We start from the raw sequence: 18,754 nt of genomic DNA on the forward strand, positions 1-18,754 counted from the left end.
CCATTCTGGGGTGGGAGAAAGCAGCCACCATGATGGTCTTTTGAAATTTTTATTTTTATACATTTTTTTGTATTAAAAAGGAAAAAGCATAATTACCACAAATTACAAAGGACTAAAGCGTTACTAGAATAATGAATGAATCACATCAGCCTGGAAAGCAGATACTCTGAATAATATTAATGTTATAATACAAGCTCATTCAAGTATCTTACATTTTTTTTTTGTCCTTTTAAATGTGATGTTCTAGCACATGGTAAGATTATGTCCTATCAGGGAAAGGTGGGTCCTTTACAGCAAAGCTGGACGACGTTTTCCTCTCTGGTGGGGAAACAGGCTATTGAGTTTTGCCTTTACCATCAACATGGCTGAAGAGGGGTGCAGTTTTTTTTTTTTTTTTGAGGGGGAAGTCAAGTGATCCCCTTCTGACCTGGGACGACAATGGATTCCAATTTGGGAGGAGCCATACTATCAAAGCTCTCTGCCCGAGTTCTGGTGAAGTTATACATGTGTAGCTCAGTCACTGGCCCCTGCTTGTCCCCTCTACCCCTGTATCCCTGGCCCCAGGTGGGCAGGCTTCCCCCTTCTCTGAGCAGCCAGGGATTTTTTTTCCTGTTGCAAAAGCAAAATTTCAAGAAAGGGGAAGAGTTACAATGTAATGAAACAAAATTTTCCCAAGAGGGCTCAGCACCAATCCATGTCTGAGTCACAGATGACCAGGCTGGGGATGGAGGAATATCTGAATTGGTAGTGCATCTTCTCCAAAAGACAAACCAGGAGGGAAGGTTAGCAGTTGCCAAACTAGAGCAGAGGGTGGAATGGACAAGAGGCACTATTCAGAGGCTAATACCAAAGTTCTTACTGGAACAAGCCAACCTAAGGAAAATAAACGAAACCATCCAGGACACAGAACGACTTTTTGTTTTGTATGGGGTAGAGGATGGGGTGGGTGGGGACTGTGGAAGAAACGAAGAGCTGCTTTGTGACTCAGGTCTTGGGGTCCTTGAAGGGAGATGGAAGGGCAGGCCTGGAGGTCCTAGCCTCCCCCCCCGCCCCGGCATGCTTGTCACAGATAAGTCGGTCCTAGATTCAAGTGTCTTCAGAAAGTGAACATGTAAACTACTCTTTGAAACATTAACCCCTAAAACATTAAAAAAAAATTTCCCCCCACCCAACCCCACCTGTGAGCTGAGATGTAGTGCTGACATACCCACCCAGAAAACATTCTTTTAGGGAGTTTCCTTGTAAGGAGAGTCAGGGAGACCAAAGAGGGTAGTCTCACAAGACTCCCACCATGGGCTCAAGGGCGGAATCCAGATAACTGGAGCTTGAGCCAAGTAGACTGTGAGGCAGTCACAGGGAAATCCCAGCAGGCAACCTGGGTATCCAGCCACTGTAGGAGGGCTGACGTGGGAAGCTACCCTGCCTCTAGCTCATCCTGGCCCTCCCTCTTTCCAACCCCAAGTATGGCAGAGGACTGAGCTTTTGAGGTTGCTGTGGCATCAGAGATACAGTACCAGGGCTAGTCAGTCTGAAAGGAGGGAAGGATAAAGTTGGGGGTAAATGCCCAGTGGAGTCCATTGCCAAGGCAAGCACCAGACCAGGGCAAGGGGGCCTCAGAAACCCTTGCCCTGGTGAAGGCTAGGCAAACTCGCCTCCACTGCCAACTCTGCTGCCTCAGACGTGATTGAGCCCCCAGAGAGCTGGAGGAGCTTACAGACCAGCTCCTGGGTCACACATAACAAAAAGGACAAAACCTAAGATGCTTTTAGAGTGGGGGAGCAGCTAACAACAAAATAAAACTTGGGGTGCTATTTCAGGCCCCTTTAGCAGAAAAGCTAGTTCCAGTCCAACAATGGGCAATAGAGGCTAATTCTATCAATGGCTTGCTACTAAGTGGTCTCCTACCCTCCACATATTGATTTGGACTTAGAAAGGAAGATGAAACTCTAGAGCCTGGGGGAAAAAGTGGGGGTGGGAGATGGCAACTTAACAGTAAGATTGAAAGTGCTCAAGACATTCACTTCCCTTTGTGCTTCCTTTCCTCCACTCTTCTCTGATTATGAAGGGACCTAATTGCTACCCATCACCCACCTTTGCTCATGATGGTAGAAGGCTGCTCCACTCATTCTTTTAGTTCCATCATCACCCAGAGACCTGACGAATGGTTAGCAGCTAAGTGGCTGCTACAGCATCAGGTCCACGTGTAACCTTTACTACATGGCTGGGGAGGTCTGTCCTGGGAGATTCCCTCCCAATTCTGACTTTTATAACACTCCCCCACCCCTGACACATACACAAATATAGCCACATTTTTCCCTTGGGGAGCGGGGTAGCCAAGGGCCAAGCAGATACGGAGTTAGGGAACTAGGCAGAGGACAAGTAGCAGGGGCCAAATACATATGTACCGTGAGAAACACAGTAGAGAAGAAATCTCTTGGCTTCTAGGGGAGGCCAAAGCCTACTCCATGGCTCCAGACTTCAACAGACTGGACTATTTCCAGGAGATGGGAGCAATTGGGGACAAGGACAAAGAAAACTTTGTCTTCTATGGCCAGTTCAACCCACCCCTCTAGCCACCCCAGCAACCGGGGAGAATATACTCTGCCCCCACCCCCTACTGCCATAGGAAGCACATGGAGTTCAAAAGGCAGGAGCTGACACAAGACTAGAGCTTGTTGATTCTCCGGCACCCATGATGCCACTTTCCTTGATCGAAATCAAGAGGATGGGGAGGTGGGGGGTGGGGGTGTCATCCTGGGGCCCACATCTCCTCTCAACAGATGTTCAGGACCCTGGGGGGAGGTATATGAAAAAAAAGGCAGGGTGTATGGGGGGGGGGCACGCGGCGTGACAACAGCACAGTACATACACAGAATGTCAGCTTCAAACTATGCATCAGCAGGTATCCAGGGCGACCACCCCCTCCACAGCTGTGGCTCTCCTTTCCAGCCACAGGGGGTGGGGGGCAGGGGGAGAAGGATGCTGTGCAGGTGATATCTCAGTTCCAAGATTTCCAGCCCATTGAAACTCAGTTATATCCAGCCAGCCAAGGACCAGAGCAAGAACTCCTGATGTCAAGTCAGTTTTAGTCTGTGATCCCAGGCCAGGTTTCTGACTCCACAGAGGAAAACAGGCATGTGTGTGTGTCAAATCCCCACTCCACAATAAGGCAACTTTTTTAAATATTTTTAAGGACAAAAGAACAAAGGGCAAGAAGTCGCTTTTTGTGGCTTGGGGTTGGGGTGGGGTTTTTTTTTTTTTTTTGGTCTTTTGTGGTAAGTTTTGTCCTTTTTTTGTCATTTTTCAAGGGACAGAAAAGTAAAATAAAATAAATCATCTTTTAACAGGTTCTCTTCTTCAGTGAGCAGCGTCTCTCCGGGCTTGGGGAGGGGTTAGGGATTGGAAAGTATATATGAGAGAGAGGGAGGGCCCTGCCTTCCCTCCCCAAGCAGCCACTCGCTGGGCCAGCCCCAGGCTGGATCCTTTGGTTTCCTCCTCCAAGGTCTGCAGGTCCGAAGGGCAAAGCAGGGATGGGAGGCTTGGGAAGGGGCTGGGGGAAGGGACTAAGAATGGTGGGAAAGGCCACCAGATGAAGGTGTAGATCATTCTCCGAGGAGCCAGGCAGGTCCATAGCTCCCCCATGGGAGAAGTCTCCGCTTGACCGTGATTGGCAGTTTCCACAGGATAACGCCAGCATGGGGTGGGTTGATGGGATGGCACTCTAGGGCTCTGTGCAGGCTGCATAGTAGAACTGATGGGGAAGAAGAGAGGAAAAAGTCTCTGGGACCAGGTAGCAGGGGCCATGGGCTGCCAGCTGTAGGGTTGAAGAGTTATTTTGGTAATATGGACGAAATTCTGTCAATAATTTAAAACAACATATATGCGTGTGTGTGTACATCTGTATCTCTCATATAGATATACACACAGACTCATATATACACACACACACACATATATATATATCTATATATATATATCTCTATAACTCTCTCAAACTCTCCCCTTCCCACCCCGGGCTGAATAAGCTAAGACATGAAGACTTGTGAGGGAAAGGGAGGGGTGGGGATGGGAGTCTCCTTTTGATGGGTCATCACAGTGGCCAGAAGCCAGTCTCTTGTTGTCAAGTTGCGTGCACTGCAGTGGCCTGTTCTTGGATTGTCCACCTTCATTCCAACCTCTCCATTCTCATGACCTTCTATGTCCCCTTCCTTCCCCAAGTCCAGGTGGGAAACAGCCCTTCACTTTCCCAAAGTCTGTATGTCTGAGGGCTGGCTTGATATTTTGGCATCTTCCCTTGCAGATTGGCTGGCAAGTGGGACATGGGTTTGGCTGGGTGCTGTGGCCGGTTTGCTGGAAGACTGGGACGGATACCGTTTCCTGATTTCTCCTCCCGGCGCTGCGTACCTCTTGTGGCTGCCTTCCTCACCCATGGGGGGCTGAAACAGAAAGGATACGGGACCAACATGAGACTGGGGTACAACTAATGCCCCCTTTCCCATTGTTTCCTCATTCAAGGCAATATCACCCAGAGTGGAGACAAGCACAGTATAAGAGAAAGCACTGGTTCTAGAATCAAGAGAACATGGGTTCAAATCACAGACTGGGAGCCTATTACCTGTGAAGACCTTGGGCAAACTGTGAAAGGGTTTAGATTTGATGACTTCTGAGGTCCCTTCTAGCTCCCGATCCAATGAGAAGCTCTCTCTCCATACACACACACACACACACACACACACACACACACACGTATGTGTATATATACATTATATATCCCTGAATTTGGTGTCAAAGGACATGGGGTCAAATCCTAGCACTATCGTTTAGGAATCTGATGTTGGCCAAGTTTCTTAACCTCTCTGAGTCTGTTTCTTATGTTTATATAGGATTGGACTAGAAGATGCTATCAAAAGTCCCTCTCAGCTCTATATTTATGTTTCCAGCCCACACTTTCATTTTGTGGGTACCCTTTGGCAAGCTATTTAAGCCCCAAATCTCAGCTCCACCATTTGTAAAACAGATATAATAACAGCTCCACTGTTTCCTGTCTCACAGAAACATTATAAAAAATCAACTGAGATTACTATTAACCCTGCAGCCCTATGAGAAGTGTCAGTCTACAGCCAACCCCCTTTCCTTGGGACCCCACTAAACACCTTTTGGGGTTCATTCAAGCTTCAGCACTAGAATAAGGGTCTCACTCAAGTTTAATAATCGTAAGAGTCATAACGCCTTGCAGGAAGAAACCTATATGTCTTTAGCTTGATGCTTGAAATCCATGAAATCCCAAGGGTTACAAGCAGAAACACTTGCCTCCAAGTGCATCTGTCTCAGCCTACATCTTTGAAAGGTAACTTATTTGTACTTTTCGGCACCTAAGTCTTCTCTCCCCTTAACTGGACTATACAATTCCTGAAAACACTCTCCCCTTTTCTGCCTCTATGTACCTAGTCTCATGTGCAACGCCACAGGTGGCGCTATCACTCAACTTCGCTAGCAACCTCAAAAGGACAGAGAGAATCTGGGTTCCCTAGACAGACTGAATTACAATAACCAGGACCAACCACTGGGTGTCAGTGTTGGGGCATTTTCACAGAGATAGGGACGGGCATAGATGGCATGATGTCAGAGACTCAGAAAGGATGGACCTTCAGAGAACAGAGTTGGATGAGACTCAGAAATCATTCCGTCCAACCTCTAGGCAAGGAAATGAAGGCCAAGAGACTGCTCGGCTCAGGCAGACAACCTTTGGAACACAGCACTTAGTTCTATGCATCACATTCTAGAAAGGACATTGATAAGCTGTACAATAAAAAGGGCACTAATTTTTCAGTCAAGACATGGGCATGAATCCTGGCCCTGACACTTGTGTGACCTTGGGCATGTATGTCATTTAACTTTTTGGGGCTCCCTATCCTCAATTTATAAAATGAGAGGTTGGTCTACAAGGCCTCTAACAATCCTTTTAGCTTCCAAGCTACAATCCAGTGACCAAGAGAGCAGCCACACACACACACACACACACACAGAGTAATGCCAGGGTGGGGAGAGGTGGCAAAATTCACTCACATCCACTCGGAAGTCTTCTAGACGTCGGAATTTGCCGAGGTATTCTTGAAGTTTGGGGTCAATATCCAAGTTTTTGGCTTTGGAATATTTTAAGAAGGCCCAGAACTTTTCCAGCCCATACAGCTGCCCTGTGGGAAGACAAAAGGTTTAGAACTGGCAAGGCCTAGAGAGCCTGCAGGCTTGACTCCAGGGGAATCTGGCCATATGCTAGCCTAGACCTTTGATCAAGTGGACTCAAAAGTCTCAAGAAATCTAGAGACCTGGGCTCTTGATCCCTCTTTTCCCCCAACCCACTAACTCAAGAGTCCACTCTGAGTTCCCTACCTGCTTCATAGTCCTTCACAGTCTCATCCTGGAAATCCTTGAATATATCTGGTCGGAACTTCTTTTCCAGACCGTAACTGTAATATCGAAAAAGGCACTCCAAACCATACCTATAAAAGAGCAGAAGACATAAATTAGGCCTCAGTTTTTTCAGTTGTGAAATGGGACAGCATCACTTTCCCCTCTAAGAATCAAATCAGCAAACATTTAATGAGCAAGGCCTTGAGTTAAGTATAGTGGAAGACAAAGAAAACTAATGTGGCCCATAACTTGACAGAGTTGTGAGGGAAGAAATAAAATAAAAATCATTAGTAGTAAAAATATGCAAGAACTCGAGATTTATAAAGCTATGTGATGGGTTCCTATAGGGCAGAATCACTTCTTGTTTGTGGAGGGGAAGGGATTTTGCTCAAGGCAAAGAATATTGGACCGAGGCCTCTGAAAGACAAGTGCTACTTCAAAAGGTGGAAATGGGTGGGAGAGGGAACAAACCCATGATATAGGTATCATTACTCCAATTTTTACAGGTAAGAGAAGTGAGGCTCAGAGAGGTTGACTTGATGATAAAGTGAATGTCAGAGACAGAAGCACAGATCACAGGAGCACAGATAAAAAGAGGAAAGGACTTTGAAGGTCAAGGTTCAAGCCTCCCATTTTATTGAAGAGGAATCCAGGCCCAGGCAGATGGTAAATCAATTAACATACAAGTAAGTAGCAGAGCCATAACTTTGGAACACATGTACTCTAACTTTAAATCCAAATGCTCTTTCCACAATAGTACACTGCAGTCTTTCTTTTCTTTTTTGATGAGGCAATTGGGGTTAAGTGACTTGCCTAGTCACATAGCTAGTGAGTGTTATGTGTCCGAGGCCAGATTTAAACTCAGGTCCTCCTGACTCCAGGGCCAGTGCTGTATCCACTGCACCACCTAGCTGCCTCCACTACAATCTTTCTGATGAGATAAAAGAAAATCCCCTATGTATACAGATGGATACTTAGGATGAACCCATGACTAGCTGTGTAACTTTAGGCCTGTCATTTCACTTGGAGCCTCTGTATCCTTATTTATAAATGAGGGGATTAAATTAGATGACCTCAAGTTAGTTTCAGTTAGAGTTAAAAGTCTAGAGTTAAAGTTTCAGCTCTAAAGTTATAATTCTTTGATACAGGAAGGGCAACACTGCAATGTTAATGAAGGACCTTGTGTTAATGTGGTATGAGTATACTTTGAAAGAACTGTAGTTAAACCTTCAAGTCATGAGAGCTGTCTTCAAGTCTTAGTAGGGGTATTAGGTAGAAGAATTAAGACTCTATCTAGCAGAAATAAGGGGCAGAAGTTGCAAAAAGGCAAATTTAGGTTCAATTTTTGGCGGGAAAGGCCTGGATTAGGTTAGTCCCTTCCAAATCTAAAATCCTATTATTCAACAGGACGTGAGAGAATGAATGTTGTGGTGAAGCAGAATTTTTTATGAAATCTAACGTATTATAGTTATCTGTGCATGGTCCAAGCAAGCACCTTGAAGGCAGGGAACACTTCTCCCAGCACTGGGCCTTCTATACAGTAGAGCAAGCACATGTTTCATTAAGAGTTGCTGAATTAAATCACTATATAAATACAAGGTGCTTGAGCAACCCCCAAATCCTCCTCTCCTAGCTTCCTTCCTTTTTTTGCCTAATCCACAGCTAAGTTTCTGCTTGCCATCTCACCGGTAACCCTCCTTGCCATCTTCCACAGCCAGCTGCTTAAACTCTTCATACATTTTCTTGTTGAAGTGATCCCGGAGGAAGAAGGACCAGAAACGGAAAAGGGTATTCATCTCCTGGGACTGGCCAATGCCTAGCCGTTTCCGCTCTGTGAGCAGGGGAAGAGGATAAAGGATTAGGGTAACGGTTCTGCTGGAGCACAGCATGAGGAGACAGCCAGTTCCCAACTACCATCTTGACTGCCCACACCCCATCCATGCCTCCCACCCTAGCCTAAATCAGAAGAGATCTCTCTAAGGTCCTTTTAACCACACCCCACCACACACACCCACAGCCTTAGCCAATCAGGGAAAAAAGGAGTGTCCCCAGCACACCAAGGTCCACTCTCCTTCTGGACCCGGTTTGAACTGCACCTCTCTTGCTGCAATGCCAATGCAATTTTTCTGGTTCTCCTCCAGACAGAGATGGACAGCACCTCCCTCCTACTCCCTAATAGCTAGAGAATAACCCTCACCTCTGTCCCCCGTTTTCCTTCATGACCCAGTTAAAATCCTACCTTCTATAAGAAGACTTTCCCAATTCCCCTTAATACTAGTGCCTTCCTCTGTTGACAATCTCCAATTTATCTGGTATTTATCTTGTATGTACATAGTTCTGCACGTTGTCTCTCTCCCTCCTTGGGGTCAAGTCCTGTCCTTTGCCTTTCTTTGTATTCTTGGCACTTAGCACAGGGCCTGGCACCCGGTGGACTGACTCACGCTGCTCTCTTCCTCAACCACAGTTCTAGTCTCATACCGTTAAGGCAGCGCCGACGATACTTGTGGTAGACATGTTGTGTGAAGCCATTCTCTTTGAGCAGCTCATGGGAAGGATGCTGGAACTTGGGTAGTGACTGTGGGGTGCAGCCATAGCTGCCAACAGCTGGCGTGCCCTCAGAGGGGCTGGAGCTGTGGGAACCAACATATACGACTTGCCTTATTACCCCACATTCTCCTCAGCCTCTTAAAACTGTTCTCTTTCTTCCTAGGGGAGGACCTGAGGCTGTGCTCCAGGAACCACCAACAGCAAACTTCGCTGTCTTTTCACCTTTGTTTATGCTGTTCCTCGTTCTGGAAGGCCTGCCTCTCTCTCCAGGCCCAAACACACTTAACCCTCACATCCACAGACTCAGGACCATTCCTATCCCAACTTCCACATTTTAGAAAGGAAACAGCTTCAGAAAAGTCAAGTTAACTATTAAGAGAGTTGGTTAGTGTCAGAGATAGAAGTCCAAGGCTCTTTACATCACACAAAGTCAAAGTTACAATATAATGCAATATTTCTGAAATGCCTACTATGTGCACTGTGGTCCTCATGGATCCCCACCAGTCAGTCCCCAGTTGTTAAGTGATCTCCCCCTCCTAAACTCATCCCAAAGAATTTTATATCCTTCACGTCTTCTCTCCCCTACTAGAGTATGAGCTCTATGTCTTACCTACCTGAGTACCTAGCAAAGTGCACTGTATGTTATCAGTACTTGATGTCTGTTAAATGAATGAACACATTCCAATGGCCTCTTCTTAGCTTAGAGGCATGGTTCTTCTGGGCCAACACCCTGAACTAGCCTTGATGATGGCAGCATGGAAGAAAGGGCTACCTTATTCTCCCAGCATGATCTCAAAGAGTTAGGAACTTTTTCAAACATATAACATCCCTTAATAACATAGAGTATACCTGATTCACAAATTCAGAATTCTTCATGAAACTGTTTATATTTCTAGCCCGTACCATCACTTAGAATAAGAGTTCCCTAACTTCTACCTCCACTATGTAAAATGCTACTTTTTCTTATCTGAAATAAAGCCACTTCCTTCAGAATTCAAAGGGCAGTCACCTATCCCTAGTGTCTAAGATTTGATCAGTAGTTTCTTGCCCATCCTCTTAGTCCCTTCCTGATTTCAGACTCTGATCAAATACCTTCCCAGTCTTTACCCTTCCTTCTAGATAAAAGAGGTGCCTCTCTGCAATCTCTTTTCACCTACGTGGATACTCTATCATCCCAGATGCCTGTGTCTCTCTCAAAGAATACCCCTCCCACAGCCTTGCCTCTAACTTCAAAATACCTGATGGAAGCTGTCCGGGGCCTGTGCTCACGGGAATCCATGACCCATCCCACATGACACTCCATGGGTGGATTTGAACTATGCCGTGTCTTCCTTTTTCGGGGCATCTGTAAGAGGTTATTCCAGGATTTATTATTAATTAATTTAGCTAGTAAAGTCGTGAGTCTTCTGAGGGCCTTAAATTGTATCTGCTTTAAGATAATTTTGGTCCTCAGAACACCTCCATTTCAAATGGAGAAAATGGAGCCCAAGACTATAAACGCATAATCCAAGGTCACACACGGTTTGTCAGGAATATCTCAATCCCAAATCACTTTCTGCTGTACTGCAGAAGTGAGCAGCCACAGGCTGAATTAGGAGGGAAAAATAAAACATTTTGTAGAACACTATGAAGTTCACAAAATACTTTATATATGTTACTTAAGTATCATAACTAGCCTGAGACAAGTGCTGTTAGCTACCACTGTATTCATTTTACAAAGGAAAACTGAGGAAAATTTCCAAAGAAATTAAGTGACCCGCCCAGGGTCACACAGCTTTTAAGTGCCAGAGGTAGGATTTGAACCTAATTATCCCCGTCTGTGCTCTCCCCACTCTTTCAAGTTAAGTCCAATCACTACTGCCAGTGCTCTTGTAAAGTGTAGACCAATCTTATCTCTTATAGCTCCATTCACTATCCTTCTAACTCCCTCCCCCCACCCCAGCTCCCCATTCCCTTGTACATAACCTCTCCCTGTTAGAATGTAAGCTCCTTGAGGGACTGTTTTCACTTCGGTATTTGTATCCTCAACATTTAGTACAATGCTTAGGACAAGATAAATGATTAACAAATGCTTTTTATTTAATTTCATTTAAAACTGAGGTTGAATTGGATCGAAGCCTCTCACCTTGGCGTCTATCGTTCGTCCTTCTTTCACCACTGGGTAAAATCGGGATGTCTGGCTTGCATCTTTGAGTTGGGGGGTCCGGGGGGTCCGAGGAGTCCTGGTGTTACGGTAATTCGGCGACTCTGGGACAGTGGTTGGCAGAGATCGGGCAATGGTTGAGGGCTCAGGGGCACCAAACAGCTTGTTGGCTAAGGCGTCTGTGGGAACTGTGGATGTGGTGGTAAGGACTCATCAAGGGAATGAACAGTATTAAGGGGCCTTAGAGGTCATTTAGTTCAACCTCTCACTACAGACCAGGAAACTGAGGCCCAGTTAGGTTAAATAATTTTCCTGAAGTCACAAAGTAAACTTCTAAAATCACTTTGCTAGGACTGGAATAAGCCCTACCTTTGACCTCCTCTGACTTACCTTGCTGGAATCGTGGAGGCCCAGGTGGGACTTCTTGATTGGGGTCAACAGGGGGCTCAGGGGTCAATGTATCAAACTGTTCCCGGCTAATCATGTTGACTTTCTTGAAGTTCTCAACTTCTTGCTGTAAAGAGGGGCAGCAAAAAGTGGGAAGAAAAGAGGAACAAGGGTCAGGAGACAGTCTGGCGATACCAGCACGGCCCCCGATTAAGGATCTTCTAGAGAGAACCAGTGTGGGGTTAATTCTCCATCTGAGAACAGAATCCTTTTGCCTCAGGGCTATGCTAGGAGGAGTGGCCATCCAACTAGATTAGTTATAACCTACCCCTCAATCACAGTATGGTCCAAAGTAGGATGGAAGCCACTCTTCCCAGGAAGTCTTTCCAAATCAAGTCCATCCCTCTATACCTCAACAATTCTTAACTTCATGAACCTTGGGGTGACCCATAAATTATGCCGTGGTCTTGCTACATGACACAAAGTCCCTCAGATAAATGCTTCTGTACAGCTCCACTGACATGAGACTCAATCTCTGGCTAAACCTCACTTTTCCTGCCCCTGATGCGGCCCCAGGCTCTCACCTTGATCTGGGAGTACTCAGGCTCAAACTTCTCTGTCCACAGATCCTGCTCATAGTAGAAGAGCCCATCATTTATAACTTTGGCCAGTTCTGAACTCATCTTAGCACGAGAGGTATGGTTACCAGTACGGTCACCCCCAGGGTGGCGTCGTAAGTAAGGTGGAGTCTGTGTGACAATGAGGATCTTGTTGACATCCCGATCATCAATCTCATAGTCTGAGTCCTCATCTGACCAGTCAGTGAAGGTGTTCTTCCGCCCATCCATCTGTTCCATCTCCTCATCAAACAGAAAGTCCAACTCTTCGGGTTCATCTTGGTCCTTGGATTTCAGCTGCTGAAGTGGAGCTGTTTGCTGCAGGAATTTGGGCTCCTCTGCTTTCTGAAAGACATAGCAGGGTAGGAGGGTAAAGGCCTATGTGGTTATATGGGGCTCTTAGAACAGCTTCCTAAACTGACCATCCAGATGACTACGGCATTTACCAGTATAAACACTTTCCCTATTTATTTTTAAACTTTGAAGGACCTCATCTCGAGGCACAACCCAAACTTTCATTGACTTCAAATGTCTATAAATGCACCTATCATCCCCAAATTTTGTCTCTAACCCAGGGGATATTTCATTCACTTATTTAATAAACATTGGTCAACTTTGTTTAATATACAAAACACTGGTCTGGTTGCTAGTCAAAGACAAAAAGGAAATATGTCCTCATCTCTCAAAGAGATTATAGTCTACAAGGCTCAGCGACTCTTAAACTAGGGGCCATCAACCTAATTCTGAGTGCACAGGATTCAGACTGCTGAAGAGGTCCGTGACACCAAAAAAGGTTTAAGAATCACTATATTAGAAGCTATTAACATGTAAACAGATAAATACACACGTGAAGAAGGAGAGCGAAAAATTAGGGGAATTAGGAAAAGGTGCACAGAGGGGATGGCATTTTATGCAAGCCTCGAATAAACATTTCAAAGAAGGGGTCAAGGTGGAAAAGGGAATGTTGAATTCAGGGAGCAAATCTGTCAGTTCGGTTGGAATAAAGCACACATGAATGAAATGTACAGTAAGTCTGGAAAGACAGACTGAAGCCAGATCCCGAAGGGCTGTGAATGTCAGAGTGAATTTTGATTTTAGATTAAGGTAGTGACGTGGTCAGACCTGTGTTTTAAGAAGAGTATTGGAGGGGGGGGAGCTAGGTGGTACAGTGGATAGAACACTGGCCTTGGAGTCAGGAGGACCCAAGTTCAAATTTGACCTCAGACACTTTTACTGCTGTGTGACCCTATGCAAATCACTTAACCTCCATTGCCTCCAAAAATAAAATATAAAAAGAGGATTTGGGGAATCATTCAGAAAATTTGACTAGAAGGAAACCAGAGGTTGAGAGACCGATTATAAGGCTACATGGAAGAGCAGGATCATCATCTGTTATTGACCTTAATGCTAAGGGATATCCTCTGCTACTCTGGTTCACTTATATATAATTATGAATCCAGGGATACACTATAAATTTGTGGAAGGCAGTAACCGTATCTTTAATAATAATAATACTTCCCTCTATAGGATTATACTCAATTTTGATGCATAATAAAGCTTGTACCATTTGCTTCTGGAATATAGTATTACAAGCTGTTTCTTTACATCAGTTGGCTCCTAAACCATGTGCGATCCTGACTGTGGCTCATCAGAACTTAAATTTTTTCATAATATTTTTTCTTTTACCTTAAAGCTCTAGATTTTGGCCATAATCTTCCTAGGAGTTTCCATTTGGGAGTTTCTTTCAGAAGATGACTAAAAATCCCTTTCTACCTTGGCCTCTGGTTATGAGAGATATGAGCAGTCTTTCTTTTGTAACTTCTTGAAATACTATGTCTAAACTTTTTTTTGGTCATAGTTTTCAGCTAATCCAATCCAATGATTTTTAAATTCTCTCCCCTTGATGTTTTCCATGTCAGTTCCCCACCCCCCCAAGATAGTTTACATTTTCTTCTTTTTCATTCTTGTAACTCTTTTGAGTATTTGTTATCTCATGGAGTCATTAGCTTGTATTTGATCCATTCTAATTTTTAGGGAATTTGTTACTTGGGCATGATTTTTTTCTCTTGTGCCATGCTGTTAATTCCTTTCTAAATTCTTTCTTCCACAGTTCTCACTTCCCTTCCAATTTTTCCCTCTTGTGTTCACATTCTTTTCTAAAAATATCTTTACCTTTCAAAAAAAAAAACAAAACCTTGTTTATTTCTTACAGGAATTTTAGTCAAACTTGTGCCCAACCTATGTTTTCCTTTTGGGGCTTCCCTCACAAAATGTTTTACAGCAGAATTTTATTTGTTCCCTCTATGAAGGCCACTTCCTGATGTCAGACTTTAGGTTCTGTATGCTTCTGGAAGGAATGTTTGGGTTGGTTCTGCTGCTGCCTTCTTTATCCTAGGAACTCAGGAACGAGCTGGAGACCTGCAAGTTTTCAGGGTCCCCAAAGTAGTCTGATCCAGAGGGAAGTCTGGGTGCTGCCCCCTGGTCTAATCTCTGCACTGATTTGGGTCTGCTTGCACTGATTTGGGTCTGAGCTGTTGAACAGACATGTGGGTTTGTCCCTAGTTGGAGTTAAGGTGGAGTGTTGCTGGACCTGCCCACTTATCTAGTTGGGAAGCCTTGTAAGTTTAGTGACAGAACTGCAGGTTCCCCTTTCGTATGGGATTCCTACCCTGGTTATTCCGGTGCAGGCTTCAGACTAGGCTGGGTTAAACTGAGACCTTGCTCTGCTCTTGGTTTAAGTCACACAGCTATTTACTTTCTATATCTAAAACTTGTTGAGTATGCAGCCTACGATCCATAATACTTCCTTGCTCTTGACCAACACTTTAAGTCCCCTTTCCTCAGTCTGCACCAGATCCGTGACTCAGCACACTGGGTAGTGAGATGCAGAGCTGTCAGCTAGCACCCATTTCTTGTCCCCGTATAGGGTCAGGCCCCTGTCCCAACTGTGGGGACCTCTTCCTGCCTGGATGCACAGCCATGAAAGGCTCTTGTACAAACCCTGTGCTGAAATGCTCTGCATTATAGCCTATTAGCAGATCTCTAGTATACCAACTTGGGCTAGAAAAATGACTGTGGCTTTTTTCTTGGATTTTCCAAAAACATAAAGCTGGTGTTTCTAGATTACTGTTGAGTGGTTGTGGGAAAGAGCTTGGCTACACTACTCCCATATATTCCATTATCTTGGATGGTGTCTGATCCAATATTCTTTCCCCCTTGCCACTTCTAGCATATAATAGAGCACTCTGTAAGTATTCGCCAACTGGTCACTATAGAAAGGACTAAAATTCTATCTAAAATTCTATCTGTATGCTTAGGCTGTTCCATACTTTATGAGGTAAAAAATTCCATTACAGGGAGAGAGACTGATTTAATTGGTTTAAGAAACTCCCTGGTGAGGAAACTCCCTCTACCAAGGCAGATCAGTACCTTATCTGAAATACAGTCTTAGAATTACATAGAGGAGCAACATCCAAACTTCTTTGAAAATGCATCCTAAGCAAAACATTTTGAGCACATATCTGTAATATTTTAATTATAAACTATAGATACATGCTATTATATTGATGTTACAAAACCTTAAAAAAATTGAAATTTTTAAAGTTTGATAAAAGACAAAATAACATTTGATCTTAGAGTCAACAAGCCATTTGAATTTTCTAGGGTCACTATATGGACGATGGACATGAGAGATCTAAGATTAGGAGTCCAAGTAGGAAGCTACTGCAACAGTCCAAGAGAAAATGTGGTTCTAAATTAAGATGTAGTTGTCTAAGAGAAAGAAAAAAATGGGGGGCAGCTAAGTAGCGCAGTGGATAGAGCACCAGCCCTGGATTCAGGAGGACCTGAGTTCAAATTCGGCCTCAGACACCTAACACTACCTGTGTGACCCTGGTTAAGTCACTTAACCCCCACTGCCCAACAAAAACAAAAAAAAAAAAAAAAGAAAGAAAGAAATGGAGGAAAATGTGGTAGAAGGTAGAAAACGACAAGATGTGCCAACTGATATGTAGTGTGAGGGAGAATGAAGAATTGAAGATAATCAAGAGTACCAATATGGTTGGTTGGAAAGATGATGGTGCCCTTGAAAACAGTAAGAGAATTAGAAGAGGGGAAAGTCTGGAGGGAGAAAGGGTTGAGAGGTCTGCGTTTCTGAGACTGAAATTCATCTAATATTTCCACCCATACTGAAAAGGAGGAAAATGATAGAAGAGTGAGGCTCTTACCTATCAATGTTCCAGAATGCAAAGCTTCACAGTGGTGAGATGATGTGAGGGGAAAGGGGCCAATTTTCCCCGTGGCACCAGCTCAGTTGTTGCTGAGGGTGTCCAGATAAGAGGTTAAGTTATAACTTCCCTAGGGGAAGAGGGTAGCTGGGAAGTACTGAGGAATAAGGGTAGGTGTGGTTGTTGGAGAAGCCTCACAAATGTCTATTACAGGGAGAGTGGGATGTAATCTATCTAACCACTCTCAGATTGCGTACACTCTTTGGGAGTGATGCCACAGCCCCTACTTAGGAGACCACTGGCCAAGAGAGGTTAAATGACACATCCAGGCTATGCAGCCAGTATGTATCAGAGGCTCAATGTCAGCTCTCTTGGTATTAATGCCTCTCCTTCATACTAAACCCAGTTCTTTTTAGAGTTAAAGAGCACCCTCTCACATAGCAACCACCCTAGTTCCAAGCCCTTATCACCTCTCAACTAAACTATAACAACAGTATTCTAATGTCCTTCCCTCAGATCTCTCAACAGTCCAGTCCATCCACTAAATAATCTGTGATTTTTGTAAAGAATAGGTCTGTCATTTCTCTACTTAAAAAGTAGTTCTCTACTGTTTCTAGGATGAAAACAGAAACTCCTTTGGCAATGAAAACCCTCTACAACTGGCCCCCCAAACCACCTTTCAACCCTTACTAGACATCGCTCTTCATGGACCCCCAGTCCAGTAAAATTGGCACTTCTGTTGTTCCCCAATGACAACCTTTGCATTGTCTGTCCCTCATGCCTAGAATGCACCCCCTTCCTCACCTCCTCCTCCCAGAATAGTCTCTTTCAAGACTCAGCCCAAACACTACCTTCTCTATCAGGCCTTTCCTTATTCTCCCAGTTATTAGTACCCTTGCATTCCCTATACTACCTAATATTTATTTTGTGTATCTGTATATACATGATGTCTATCTAAACACATATCTATACATGTACGTTTCTGTCTGCCATTAGAATGGAAACTACCTTAAAAGCAAGTAATGTCACTTTTGCTTTTGTATCTCCAATGCCTAGATTAGTGCCAGCACATAGTAGGCACCTTAATAAACGCTTATATAGGGAAATAAGAAATACAGGAAATGGGCATAGAAATCTATCCTGCCCTACAGGAAAGTAGAAGGGAAAGGGAATAAGAGGGGGGGGGGGATAGAAGGGAGGGCAGATTAGGGGAAAGGGTATTCAGAATGCATGCCATCTTGGGCTGGGGGGGGTGAGACGGGGAGAAAATCTGGAACTCAAAATCTTGCTGAAGTGAATGTTAAAAACTAAAAATAAATTTTAAAAAATGCTTATATAGTGCAAGCAAAGTATTAAACACGTCTGCTTCATCCATGCCCTTCATGACTGCACAAGCTCTAATTCCATTTCCTTTTTCATTCTTTTGCTTGTAGAAGACACTGTGTGTCTTTAGTCTGAACTCTTAGAACTGCACCAGATTTCTGGGATCATTTGGGAGATTTGGCTCCAATTTCCTTATGTTACTGAAGGGGCAATGGTAACTGCAAACTACTGTGGCTATGGATAAGTCACTGTGGTAAAAGGGTAAATGAGCCAGTCTGATCCAAATTGTCAGTCAGAGGGTCACAGTTCATCTGAAAGACACCTCACTGGGGTTTCTTTCTGGCCTCCAGAGACGTGAAAACCTCATGAGTAGAGAGCAGACAGGCCACAAGATAGTCTCCAGAAGAGGTAGCTGGATCCATTTCAGAAGTAATTTAGAATTTTTGATTTAAAAACCATTAAATCCAAGAAGATGAAAGGAAACTAGGCAATGCTGGAAGCACCACAGAAAGACAAAACTCTAAATGCTCTGCTGGTGAACTGTGGGTTGGTCTAACCAATGTGGAAAGCCATCTAGAATTCTACTACAAAATGTGACTATGCTTATACCATCTGATCCAGATATCCTGCTGCTAGGTAACCCTAAGAAGGTCAAAGACAGAAAGGTTGCACACACATCAAAATACTCATAAAAGTGTGTGTGTGTGTGTGTGCGCGTGTGCATGCACGCGCCCAAGCACATACATGTGTACATGTGCTTGCAAAGAACCAGAAACAGAGTTGAAGTACAATGACTGGAGAAGGGCTAAACAACTGTGGTACACAAATGTAATGGAATATTACTTTGCCATAAGAAATAAGAAACGTGAAGAATACAGAGAAACATGAGAAGACTTATAAGAACTGATAGAGTGAAAAAACACAATTGGGAAAAGAGTATATATGAGACTAATAAAACAACAAATAAAAAGAGGGGGAAAAAAAGCACAGCTGAAGGCTGCAATACTTATAATGGCCAAGAGAATAAGAGACAAGAAAATGCAACTTGTACCTTCACCTTTGCTACGAGTGGGTGGGTCTGCACAACAGAGACACAGGGG

General features: G+C 44.2%; 1 protein-coding gene across 4 annotated transcripts in view; it reads right to left on the bottom strand.

Moving 5' to 3' along the window:
- Positions 1–213: 213 nt before the first annotated feature.
- The window catches only part of LARP1 (La ribonucleoprotein domain family member 1), a 58,753-nt gene continuing 40,212 nt past the window's right edge, over positions 214–18,754 (bottom strand). For 3 of the 4 annotated variants that reach the window (XM_027841706.1, XM_027841704.1, XM_027841708.1), the window contains 9 exons: positions 12,073–12,450; positions 11,492–11,615; positions 11,084–11,289; positions 10,197–10,303; positions 8,890–9,041; positions 8,098–8,242; positions 6,391–6,500; positions 6,067–6,194; positions 214–4,436 (listed from right to left, as the gene is read on the bottom strand). In XM_027841706.1, the coding sequence (XP_027697507.1) occupies positions 4,239–4,436; positions 6,067–6,194; positions 6,391–6,500; positions 8,098–8,242; positions 8,890–9,041; positions 10,197–10,303; positions 11,084–11,289; positions 11,492–11,615; positions 12,073–12,450 (1,548 nt within the window). In that variant the 3' untranslated portion in view covers positions 214–4,238. The remainder of the gene's footprint in view (positions 4,437–6,066; positions 6,195–6,390; positions 6,501–8,097; positions 8,243–8,889; positions 9,042–10,196; positions 10,304–11,083; positions 11,290–11,491; positions 11,616–12,072; positions 12,451–18,754) is intronic. The other variant, XM_027841707.1, reaches the window with a different exon arrangement.

Source organism: Vombatus ursinus, unplaced genomic scaffold, assembly GCF_900497805.2.
Source record: "Vombatus ursinus unplaced genomic scaffold, bare-nosed wombat genome assembly UNPS02014863.1, whole genome shotgun sequence".
Classification (NCBI taxonomy): domain Eukaryota; kingdom Metazoa; phylum Chordata; class Mammalia; order Diprotodontia; family Vombatidae; genus Vombatus; species Vombatus ursinus.